The sequence below is a fragment of the Daucus carota genome, chromosome 8 (assembly GCF_001625215.2).
Source record: "Daucus carota subsp. sativus chromosome 8, DH1 v3.0, whole genome shotgun sequence".
Classification (NCBI taxonomy): Eukaryota; Viridiplantae; Streptophyta; class Magnoliopsida; order Apiales; family Apiaceae; genus Daucus; species Daucus carota.
Window position 1 is genome coordinate 12,452,467 of NC_030388.2, and position 13,085 is coordinate 12,465,551.

The 13,085-nt window shown below is 34.5% G+C and overlaps 1 protein-coding gene across 1 annotated transcript; it reads left to right on the top strand.

The window, feature by feature from the left end:
- Window positions 1–1,328: 1,328 nt before the first annotated feature.
- On the top strand, window positions 1,329–8,893 carry LOC108197824 (probable LRR receptor-like serine/threonine-protein kinase At5g59680). Its single transcript, XM_017365533.2, has 13 exons — window positions 1,329–4,504; window positions 4,613–5,162; window positions 5,284–5,753; window positions 5,900–6,041; window positions 6,148–6,219; window positions 6,341–6,409; window positions 6,495–6,575; window positions 6,680–6,849; window positions 7,112–7,338; window positions 7,409–7,535; window positions 7,677–7,739; window positions 7,845–8,034; window positions 8,285–8,893. Exons 1-13 carry the CDS (start codon window positions 4,408–4,410, stop codon window positions 8,682–8,684), a joined length of 2,658 nt encoding a protein of 885 aa, XP_017221022.1. The 5' UTR covers window positions 1,329–4,407; the 3' UTR covers window positions 8,685–8,893.
- Window positions 8,894–13,085: the final 4,192 nt, after the last annotated feature.

Genomic DNA, 13,085 nt, shown 5'->3' on the forward strand with positions numbered 1-13,085 from the left:
ATACTCCCTCTCTCCCTACAGTTTTTTAAGTTAAACAACGAAAGGCTCAACATGTATTTTATAACTTTTATATAATGTAATTTTATAAATTATTTTAATTATTTTTCTTCAGAATAAAAATGTAATGTTTAAATTTTTATATATATAAAAAAAAGAAAGTTAACAAGTATGAAAATATATGTTATATACACATTAAAATATATATATGTGACGAGTAGTGAGAGAAATTATAAAATAAAATAAAATGACGATGTAATTATATATTAGTGTGGAGTGAGTTCCACATATATCTTAGTTAGTATTTATACCAGTACTCTAAAAATCAGTAAACTCGATCGAGTATTCGTTTTCATGCACCCTGACCCCCAAATTTCGAGTAATCGAAGGTAAAAATAATTTTCAGAAAAATTAGTCAAAATTTGATTTGACTCCGAGTACTCGAGTCAAACTCAGAGTTGACAGTTTCAGTTTAAATATGAAAAACAAAACCTAATTCACGGACTTCTCTTATTTCATTATTGTTTACGAGTTACGACTATATTCTCTCAGGTGGTATCAAATCTAATTATTATTTGCTTTGAATATTTTGAGTTTTGATTTTAATATTATTATATTATTATTAATTTAGTATTAATATAGTAATATAAATTTAAAATATGAGAAAAATATATAAAAGTTGATATATGATTAATGATCCGTATACTTATTTTTAATACTATCCGAGTTCTAAATACTTTTTTCAAGAACAAATTGTATTAATCCGATTTTTAATTTTTACCGCCTCGATTTATACACACATTTTGTAAAGAATATTTTGTTTGAATGAATACGTGTTGCATGGGGAGAATCTTAATACCTTTAAAGATTGGCACTATATGATCTTTTACTCGATACCAAATATTTCACATTTGTAATGTTTGAATGTCTTTTAATTTAACTCCGGCATTAATGTTTTATATATCAATCAGAAATCTGCCGACTAAAATTTCAAAATCTGACATCAATGGAAGCAAGTGCAATGTTCGATCCATGTACTAATATATTTTAATTGTGATTATATTTTGATTTTAATTTTTTATCTTGTAACTTTTCTGAAATAATTTATTAAAAATAGGGAAATTGCCGGTAGTACACTTTTGATTTTGGCTTTTCAAGATGGTACACAAAATAGTTTTGGCTTCCGGTTGGTACACTTATACTATTGTATGATTGTATACCATGCTCCTTCCGTCAAATTCTGTTAAACAAACGTTAATTAATCCTAAATTAACTCCAAAATAAAATCTAAGAAAATTCTAAAAACATGAAGAATCTAGAAACAAAAGAAATCTGAAAAAGAATCACCGCCACTGCTTACGGCCCCCAATCTTTCTATCCAAGCAGCAACGACGGTTTCATACTAGCAAAATCTTGGCCAAATTGCTTCACCTATAGCTATAACCACGCTCCAATTATCTCCGTCAAGACTCCATCTCGTCAGCGGCTAAAGGACACATTCACGATCGTCGAGTTTTACCATCTGCTTTTAAACTCTCCATCCTCGATACTTTATGAGCACCAGCTCACGCTGCCGCGACGACCCAACCCATTTCCCAATCACCACCCAAGTACAACCCTCAAATTCATCTCTACGACCTCCTATTCTTTTAAATTTTCTTTTCAATCCTTGGACTCCGACAACAGCCATCCACCTCCACCAAGCAGCGCCACCTCTTTAAAATCACTGCCCAGCCTTCCATATACATATAAATGTGAACACATAACTCTCACCTATAAATCGATGTTGATTTCCCCCAAAACTCGGTAAACACTAATTTTGCTCGGTGTTTATCCTCAAATTGACTCCCCAATTCTAATTTCCTTTTTTTTTTTAATTTTATTTTAAGTTTAGTTTAGGATTAGTTAACGTTTGTTTAAAAGAACTTGATGGAAGGGGTATGGCATAGAATGGTACAACAACATAAGTGCAACAACCGGAAGCCAAAACTATTTTATGTACCATCTAGAAAAGCCAAAATCACAAGTGTACTATTGAGAATTTCTCTTAAAAATAAAAAAAATGTGTCAAAATTATATCACTAATTAAATATAATATAAAAACCGATTAACATTAAATAACTGAGATGTACTACAAATTGGACTTGAGTTTTATATTAGAATCAATTATTCATTTTTTTTTTAAAATCCCATGTTTCTGTGAGGTGCCTAATGTGCCAGCCGACTTGGCTCGTACAAGGGACCTGCTCCAAGTCTTGGTGTGTTGTTTCGAGTCTTTCGACGCATATGATCCTACGCGGGTCGTTTACGTGGTTTCAGTCCATTTTCTGTTGTTTGTTTTGCAGTACAAATCGAAAACCTTTACCGGTCTGGGGCCGAGTCAATGGTAACGTATATATTACGTTCAAGGAATTTTTGTTCCTAACTTAAACTGAAGGACTTTTTCTTTAGCAATAAATCGGACTTAGTTCATTATCATCCCGTGACAACTGCAAACGTCACCTTTTAGCTGCACGTAAAAGTTTATTTCATAATGTTAAAAACACATTGAGATGCAGATTTTAAGGCCATCCATCTTGACCGCCAAATCTGAAAAAAAAAAACAACAAATATGAGATTCTGGGTGTGGAGAACTAGTTCATCTAAAATCCAAAAATATGAGAAGATATGTCTCCAGAAAAAATGTTAGGTTATATTTTAACACCTCTCATCTTAAATAATAAATGCCTTGGTAAAATCAAGCTCTCTCGTATCATGTTCACAATCTTGCCCATCTAAAGTTTTAAGGTGTTAGAAAAAGATTCCATACTACTCCCTCCGTATATCTGCTTTTTGACTTTTCAGCACACATTTTAAGATGTTTTGACCACATATCTATAGATGTTATTTTCAAATATTTCTTTTTGTGAATATAAGTGTTGATATAATATTTTTATTCAGAAAAAAAAAATTCAAAAACAATCTTTTTAACTATATAATCAAAACACTTGATGCGTGCCAAAAAGTCAAAAGACAGATATTTAAGAACGGAGAGAGTATATTTTAACACTAATAATGTTTCAAAATATTATTTTAAATCAAAATTCAAGATATTTATAATAAGTGAGTACTTTAATAATATTTTAGTAATACTTTTAAAGACCTCGCTCCAACTAGTACCTTATTTTTCAAGGTAATACCTGACATTTCTAAATAATTTTTATTAATAAAAATTAACTTCTTTTATTTAAAACATATCTCTCCTCTCATTTTTTCCTTCCCTCTATTAGTGTTTCATATATATATTATATTATAAAAATAGGGCGCAATCATAATATATATTATTAGAATCACATGTCAAAATAGTATTATTTTTCTTTGCCATAAATAATCGATTTATTGATGACTTTTAAATTATTCGACAAAATATAATGAAAATCGGAGTGGACATCTCCCACTCTCAAGACACGATCAGTTAGCTAAAGAACACTTGTTCTCACTAAGAAGTGAATATCCCTATTATTTGCCGACCGTTTAACAAATTTAAACTTAATACTTTTTGTTTTCCAAGCTTGCAAGAAGAATGCGACATAAAGAAAATAATAGTATATACTTAATTTTCAAAAGTTAATAAAAAATTGTCAACAGAAGATATTTAGAATATAATTTCCACTATATATTTATTATATAATAATTTGAAAATCCACTTTTATAAATATCTGAAAAATCAGAACAATAATCTTGCAGGGAAATATTGCCGAAAACTTAAAAACTTTGTGATTGTCCGGAATAATTGGGTTTGAACTCCGTAAAATCAAGCTAAAATTTCGAAGTCAAATTTATTATGTGCCCTTTTAATCAATTTATTCGTCTACCAATTTTTTTTATCATTTATTTTAATGGTAATTATTAAGTAGTTAAGTGTAATATTAGTATATTTCTTATAAAATAAAAAGAGGAATGCAGGAATAAATTATTGTCACTAAACAATGTTAGTTTGTTATTTCTGAGACGACCTGCTAATATGACGGCTCATTATGTTGCCAAAATATCATATTCTTTCCCAAGTCGGATATTTGATAGGGGAAATGTCCCTATTGAAATTAAGAATGTATTGATGACTGATTTAATGATATAAAATTCTCTTTTCGTAAAAAAAAAAAAAAACGAGGAAGGCTGAGCGTCCGAAATAGCAACTATATGTGTGCCGTGAAGAAACTGCATGTAGACTCCACAGTTTCTAAGAAAAATGACATTCTAGTAAATCTAATGAATCCAAATAATGGGCAACTTCTTTGTTGGTTCCGAAAAGATTTTTATTTACTACATGTTTCTATTTAAAAGAAGAAGACGCATCATAAAGAAGCATTGTGCACTTAACTTAAAGACTCAAGCTGCTGTAGTTTAGATTTGTTTAGCAATAAAGAAAAGATGTTAGTAGCAAAATACTGTTTAGTGTTGACACTTATTTTGACATGCTCTCTGGATTCTTTACATCTTGTTCATGCACAGGATGATAATCCACCAGGTCTGAATCTTGTGTTATGTCACTCATCATCTTTTTAAAAGTAAACACTTAGCAACCACATTTATTTAAAGGTTGAATCATCTTGTAATATTGCTTAAATTCTTTCAGGCTTTGTGAGCATAGATTGTGGATTGCCTGAAGGTTCTGAATCGAGGGTAAGTAGTACCGGAATATACTACAAGTCCGACGCAAACTTGATTGACAGCGGTGTGAGTGAGAGTTTATTACCTTCCTACCTTGGGAACACGGTGGAAACATACTTGTCTACTGTTAGAAGCTTTCCGCAAGGGAAGAAAAACTGTTACACCATTCAACCTTCACCGGGGAAAGGTAGGAAGTATCTGATAAGAGCAAGTTTCATGTACGGGAACTATGATTCTTTAGACCAATTGCCAACATTTGATCTCAATCTGGGAACAGACACTTGGAGCACAATTGTATTTCAAGATAGTTATAGTGTTGTGAGAAAAGAGATAATCCATGTTCTGTCTTCAGATTATGTAAATATCTGTCTTATAAAGACAGGTACCTCGACACCCTTCATCTCTGCACTCGAGTTGAGGCCTCTCAATAGCTCCATGTATCCAATTGATTCTGGATCATTGCTAACCTTTCAACACATAGACTGTGACTCCACAAGGAGCAATACAGTTATCAGGTATCTACACTGCTAGAAACATTTATAAATCATAAAAAACATGTGCATCTACTTTTTCATGCAAGAATGTAACTGTTTCTTACCAGATAATTGCAGATATTTGACTATACAATTTCAACAGGTACCCAAATGACATTTATGATCGAAGATGGATGCCCTTTAACTGGACGAATACAAAAGTAAGCACTTCCTTAGACATTGCTAATAAAAATGAATACCTAGTTCCGATGGAGGTATTGAGGACTGCAAGCAGAGCACAAAACATCAATGAAACCTTCCAGTTCTATTGGGACACGACAAACACCAGTGAAGAATTCTATATGTACATGCACTTTGTTGAAGTGGAAAAGCTTCAAGCCGGTCAATCTAGAGAATTCAACATCTACATAAATGGATTACTGTGGTATGCTCAATTGGTTCCAAAGTATCTAAATGTGAATACCATTTACTCCAGAGGCCCAAAGACAGGTGATACCAGGTACAGAGTTGAAATCAACAAAACAGAAAGTTCAACGCTTCCACCCATTATAAGTGGCTATGAGATTTATACAGCAAAGAAATTTTCGAACCTTGGAACAAATGAAACAGATGGTATGTTTACAAGCAATTCTTAAATTTCTATCATTTCCTATATCTGTGGCCTAGGTTTGCAATTTGGTTAGTAGATGTAATTGTTAGATGATCACCACCCGAATTCTGTTAACACGCATATAAGATATTTCCATTTGTGTGCATAGTTGCTGCCATCCGTAACATCAAGTTAACATACCAAGTGAGAAGAGACTGGCAAGGAGATCCATGTGAACCAGAAGACTTTCTTTGGGATGGTCTTGAATGCAGCTACCATAGTTCTGATCACTCCGCCAGGATAATATCATTGTAAGAACTTTTTAATTTCATATAGAAGTGGTTAAACTGATTAAGACTCCACAAAGATCTCATTTGCATTTCTAAATTAAACTGCAATATATGATTTTGTATTCAGGAACTTGTCCGCAAGTGGACTAACTGGTGACATAGTTCCTTCTCTAGCCAATCTCACACAACTAAAAACGTTGTAAGTGCACATAACCAACATCAAATCTCTTGTCAACTTAAAGTTTGGTGGCTCCACTCAAGTTCAAAGGTAATCAACTGTTTCATCAAAATTCATATTCTTTGGCTGCTTCTTTATGTAGGGATCTGTCCAACAATAATTTAAGCGGGCAAGTGCCGGAATTTTTGTCAGAAATGCCTCTAAGTGTCCTGTGAGTTATTGTATTCCTTGAAAAGCTTTCCAATGATTCACCAAGATTGAATGGTGCTAACTTAATCTTCTTATTATCCACGCAGGAATTTAAAAGGAAATAACTTTACAGGACCATTCCCAGCTCAACTTCTAGAAAATAAAAGGAAAGGGATACTGGCATTGAGGTTAATGCTTTTCACTGTTGAAAAATTTCGCTCATTTACTTATATAAAACACAATATAAACTGTTATGAAGAATAGCATGCTAAATTCAAGTTTATGTAAACAGTTTTGACGGTCCGGGAAATGGTACAAGTAGAGAACTGTGTGGGAGGGAATCCTGTAAAAATAAAGGCAATAATTCAACCCCTGCAGTAGCTGGAGCTGTAGTTGGTTCAGCTTTATTCTTGGCAGCGATATTGTTTGGTACATGGTTATTGAGAAGGAGAGCATTACGAGGTACTGCACAAAACTAATGCTCAATAACTTAAGGTCATTGCTGGTAACTTAATATACCATTCCAAATTGATTTTAGTATTCTTTGGTTTATTGATGTAAAAATATGTTTTAGAGGATTATGACATAGCACTTTAGTAGTGTTTTTAAAGTTTTGTTATAGATGGATCTACAAGTTAAGTATGTCTGAAAAACGAGAATTTATTACTTAATAAATATTCTTCTGGGTTGTATGTTAATCTATAACACATCTTTCTCCATACAGTAGCTAGAAAATTGGGTAATCAAGACCAAGGGAATAGTGGTTACCTAGACAAAAAGAAGAGACAATATACGTACGCTGAGGTCTTGAACATCACTGGAAACTTCAAGAGAGTGCTCGGAAATGGTGGTTTTGGCACAGTGTACCATGGCCATGTAGGTGATACTCAAGTTGCTGTCAAGATGCTCTCTCCGACATCAACTCAAGGCTACAAAGAGTTCCAAGCAGAGGTATGCCATTATCATAAGTTATTCTACAGTTTTTGTATGAACATGTACTGTTAGTGTGTGTCAATTGTAGGCCAGCCTTCTGCTGAGCGTTTCCCATAAGAACTTAACCTCTCTGGTTGGTTACTGCAATGAGGGCATGAACATGGGAATCATTTACGAGTACATGGCTAACAGAAGCTTAGATGAGCATCTATCAGGTAAGTTTTGTTTCACTTTCTGGTAGCCTTATTCTTGTAGGTAGCATACAGCAGCTCAGGTTTCCACAGATTGTGGTATTTAACTGTTTTATTGGAGAAAATAAAAAGAAAAGGCTGATCATATGTTGCCTTCTTCTACAGGAAAAAACTCTGGTATTTTGAGGTGGGAAACTAGATTGCAGATAGCACTTGATGCAGCACAAGGTTAGAAGTCATTTTTGACTTACATTCTAGTTTCATTCCTTTTTTTTTTTCAAAACTCTAGTATATGTACAACTATTAGTCTTAGTATTGTTAACGTGAACAAAGGTCTGGAGTATTTGCACCATGGATGCAAACCAGCAATCATCCACAGAGATGTAAAACCGAGCAATATATTATTGAATGAACGATTCCAAGCAAAGTTGGCTGATTTTGGGCTGTCTAGAGCTTACCCAGTAGACGGTGGCACTCATGTCACCACGATTGTTGCTGGCACTCCTGGTTACCTTGACCCAAAGTAATCAAATTATTCTTCTGTCTTTCTGTTATTTTTAGCTATTTCATTTAATCTGCTTATTACATATTAGTGATAGAGAAGAATTAATCTATATGTTGTATTATTATTGGGAACGGTGGTAGAGAAATTTAGAAGTTTCACCAGAGCTACAATTTGCTCTTACTACAAATCACCAGAAACTACAAAGAAGTAAACTAGACGGGAAATTCAAAAGAACTTATTATTAACAATAGCTTTATGTTCCCTGCAGTTATAACACTTCAAATAGGCTAACAGAAAAAAGTGATGTGTTCAGTTTTGGGGTTGTTCTACTTGTGATGATAACCGGACGACCACAAATATTAACAACTGAAGACAGGATCCACATTGCGCAATGGGTTGACTCCATTGTTCAATATGGTGATGTACAACAGGTTGTAGACCCGAGATTCAACCGAAATTATAATGTGAACTCTGTGTGGAAAGCAGTAGAATTAGCAATGACATGCGCATCGAGAATTTCATCAAGAAGGCCAACCATGAATACTGTGGTGATGGAATTAAAGGAGTGCTTGGCACTAGAGATTGGTAGTCATGATGCAGATCCAAACAATTCAATTGAAATAGTCCAAATAGATCCAGAGAGCTCTTTGGTACCGGGACCTAGGTAGTTCAATATCTTTCTATTATGCCTTGTATGGTCACTGCATTAAGAATAACGGTCAAGTACTTTGTTACTTCCATCATTGCCCTTTATGAACTTATATTTGTTTTGATTTCAAATTTTTGATTGCATTGGATCGTTTACAGTGAAATTAGAGACAAAGCTATAACCTATAGGCAATGCAACAACTAAAATGTAAGATCCCCTTTTTATTGTTGAAATTGGTCTGAATGCCGGAGGTCCATCCATAGTTATGATAAAATGACTAATAAAAATGCACCAAATACATAAGAGTTGGTACTTATTGTGTGCTCATGGCACACCATAGGAAAATCCTTAATTAATTGGTTAATATTACAGCTCATTAATTATGACCTAGAACCTGTATGCCAGAGCTTAAAACCTGGGCTTTACGTCATTTTTGGCTTTTAAAATGAAAAATGTCTATTTCTATAATAAGTCAGAAGTTGGCTTAGACAAGTATCACAAGGACACTAGACATGATACCGATGATTGTAGATAGTTGGAGGATGTAGCCTAAAAACGCTTATGTAGCAAGAAGTAGCATTCGGGCTGGTAGTTGTTGTCCTCAGAAAGCTTTCTCCACATCACTTGTCTTCTCAGCCCCAAGTAAAGGCTGCAGGTAGTTGCTGTCCTCAGAGAGCTTTCTCCACAGTTGTCTTCTCAGCCCAAAGTGTTTGTAAATTTTGGACTTCATTCTTTGCATGACAGTGCGGGTATTAGTTGCATGAAATTTGTCGAACGAATACTTTGAAAAATGGAGATGTTCAACATTGTTCAAACGGCACATTAACCAATTCACATTGAATCCCCACCTCTGCAAGTCAGTAAAAAGTTCCCTGTACTCAGTGAGCAACTCAATGTCAACCTCTGTCATGGAAGTATTGGTAAAGGCATTTACTAAAGAGCACAACATATTCAGCTTCATTGTCCAGATTTTCTTGTTTTTTAAGGTTAACTGCGCAAAAGTTTCAGGATGTTCTTGCATGATGAGGTCAAGGAGGCTTACACACTCGGGGTTAACCTCGTGCCCATGCCAATACACGCAATCCCTGTTATCGCATAAAGGGTTGGCCAGATCATTGCTCGGCCCTGGTACTAGATTTTCAAACTTTTTGGCTTTGTCTGCATCTACCGCAAAATTTCCAGCCATGTAGTCTTTTGGCACCCTCGATCTCATGCCAACAACGTTTTGAGCTGTTTGGGACACGTCTGGAACCATTTGAGATATCACATTGTCCTGAAAGTTATGAAAGATCAGGATGATGCTAGACCATGCCAACAATGAATTTGAAGGTAATAATTTCCCAATCTGTGTTTTCACATGAAAATCAATTCTAAACGCACACCTATATATATAAATTAATTATTGTGTAAGATGAGCACAATTACACAATGATATCATTAATCACCCACTCAACTAAACCACCCTTTTATAATGTCCCCCTCACATGAAAAGTACTAATTTAAAGGATTAAAACAAAGTTCCCAATCAAATTCCTCATGAACCGGAATTTCCTTAGAACACATGACATATAATACTAATGCAGAAGGTAACTGATTGGACTGTCATTAAATACCTGCAGAGACGGTGTTTTGACAATGGTGGCACTAGGAGCACCACTGAGTAAGTATTCTTTGAGAGAACCAGATATACTTGATTCTTCGACTCCATGGGACAGTTTCAGGTACTTCAGTTTATTGAATGGACTACGCAAGAGTACTAGAATTTTCGAGAGTCCAGATAGTGCCTAGAAAAAGAAAAAAAAAAAATTGGCAATAAATACTAAATATTTCTCAAGAGAATTGTAGTAGTGTAAGTTAATTTCAGAATAAGTAAACATGGTTAGTTGTTCTTTAATTAACTTTCTTCCTCGAATCATTATTCTTGCAGAAAACAGAAGAAGGTACTAAACTGGATAATGCTTTTAGTTTAGTGAATGATCAAAAAACACAGTTAACTTTTAGGTGAATATAGTCGACTGAGTTTCGACATTTGACTTGTGATGGATATACTAAAACTAAAACCCAACTTAAATGAAAAACTGCATACTTGTTTAGCACATCAAATATGGAATAGCAATAAATTTAATATAAAGTTACCTGGATGGTCATCGAGTCGAGAGTAAGAATCTTGGCACCGCCCAGTTGTGAGAACATGGCTGCAAATAGGTATGCATGAGCTTTTAACATTTTGAACCCTACCTTCAACATTGTGTCATCCCAAAATCTGATGTCTACATTCTCCAAGCGGGAACCTTGAAAATTCAGACGAAAAAGACCAATAGATATAAAATTTTGGAGTCTGGGCGCCAAGACTTTAAAAGTCGCCCGAGGTGCAGTTTTTATGTGAGTCCTGATTTTGAGGTTCACCAATTGGGTGCAAGATATAAAACAGTATCCTACATTGTTGACCGAAGAATCTATATCCAGATTCACAAGACTACGGAGTGAAAGAATGTAGTGCCTTGGAAAGACCACATTACCAAGTTGAAGGGTTAATAGAGATGGAAAATACCAAAATATTTTTGGCAAAGTGCACGATTCCAGACGAAGTGTTTTTAAGGCAGGCAGACTTAACGATTCAGGCAAATCACAACGCTCAACGCAAAGAGTAGTTAAGGCAGGCAAACAAGTGAGACATGATTTCGGAAACTGGGGGAGTATGTTCTGATCTTTTGACGCCAGAGACAGAGTTTTCAAGCTAGGTAAATTCCAACAATCTGATTCCATCACTTTATCAGATTGAAATCTCATTACAAGTTTAAGTTCTTTTAACGACTCAGAGCTGAAAACAGATAATGAACAAATATCAAGTGATTCAACAGACAGACATTCAACATCGTGTGACATGACATACTTTCTCATTACATTGCTGATTTCAACTTGATCAAATCTACCCTCTTGATTCATCCGTCTCTTCTCCATATTTCGAAGTTTTGTATTTCTTCTGGCTCTTTAAAACGTGAATATCTATACTATACTATAAAAAGCCAACATGGGTATATTTTGTAGTCCTACTTTTCCTTCACAAATTTTGGTTTGGTCGTTGTTTTTTGGTCTTTTTTTATGTTACTTCGTTTCCTGTTAGTAATAAACAACTGCTCTTCTTAGACTTCTATATTCTCCTGGACATTGATTTTTTGGTCTTTTTTTATGTTACTTCGTTTCCTGTTAGTAATAAACAACTGCTCTTCTTAGACTTCTATATTCTCCTGGACATTGATTGCACAGACTAAAGCAAATAGTGCACACCACGTACACCTCCTCTCCGTCTCTACCACAGACACCTCCTCTCGGTCTATGAACCACCGCCCTCTCCGTCTCTGAACCACCGCCCTCTGTCTTCCTCTCCGTCTCGGCGAACTCCGTAGCTGGACGTTTATTCTACTTATCATTCCATCTCTTAAGAACTTCATCTGCGGTGAAGGTTTGTTCTTCATACATATATAATCAATTATATTTGAAGTTGTTTCTCTTCTGAAAATATATGGATATGGGTTTGTTATCCATTGGTTATTTATCTTAAATTTCAGTAATTTAGTTGCTTATAAGAATTGATTAATTTGATCTTTGTTTTAACTGCCTTTGTTGTGCTCTTTCTTTGGTTCCTGGTTGTTGTCTTTCTTTGCACGTAATGTGTTTGATCTGAGAGTTGTTTGAAAAATTAAGTCAATGTAATTGCATTCGGAGTTGTTTTTGACAAACAATTCTCCATAACTCAGCATTATGCTTAAAAACATAGGGGAATTCAGCATATGTGCTTTGTAGGTGCTACCTGAATCAAGCACGGTCATATTAATCGAATGAGATTTTTGTTTCCAAGCAAGTGTTTAGGTGATAAATTAAATTTTATTTTTTTTTATGTTTATTGTATCATGATTTTACCTAGCCACAATTTTGCAATATTTTTAACTACAGAACAGTTTTTGGTGTCCATGTCTTGCTCTCTGACTAACACCTGATTAGAGTTTATAAGTTAACACCATAAATGTTTAATACTCTTGCTAAGCTTTCCGCACTTTATCTTTGAGGTTACTGTATGACATGCATTGATGCTTGACGCAGAGTTTCTGTAAGTGAAGATTCAAGATACAGGGTTTCAGAATCTTAGTTAATACTTCTTTGCTAAGGCCAGGACTCGCAAAGCAGTCATTGTAGTTTTTTTCTTTCACACAATTTTTATTTGCATCGTGGTTCAGGCTTAGTGCACAAATTAAGTATTATTAACAGTCCTTGAACAGATCAAAGATGAATATTTTATAAATGCTAGGCTGTTTAACTTTGAGAATGCTTCAATTTGAATTATCCGTTTGTTGAATTCTTTTTACTGTGTTGCTTAAACATTCGGTTGCGACGACCACATTTTTTTAGTACTGCCAAGTGC

Bases quoted from the DNA above. Each gene is read 5' to 3' on its own strand.
- LOC108197824 (XM_017365533.2), top strand. From the start codon at position 4,408: ATGTTAGTAGCAAAATACTGTTTAGTGTTGACACTTATTTTGACATGC. The intron at 5,163-5,283 runs GTATCTACACTG...CAATTTCAACAG, and splicing joins AGGAGCAATACAGTTATCAG to GTACCCAAATGACATTTATG. The intron at 5,754-5,899 runs GTATGTTTACAA...TTGTGTGCATAG, and splicing joins TGGAACAAATGAAACAGATG to TTGCTGCCATCCGTAACATC.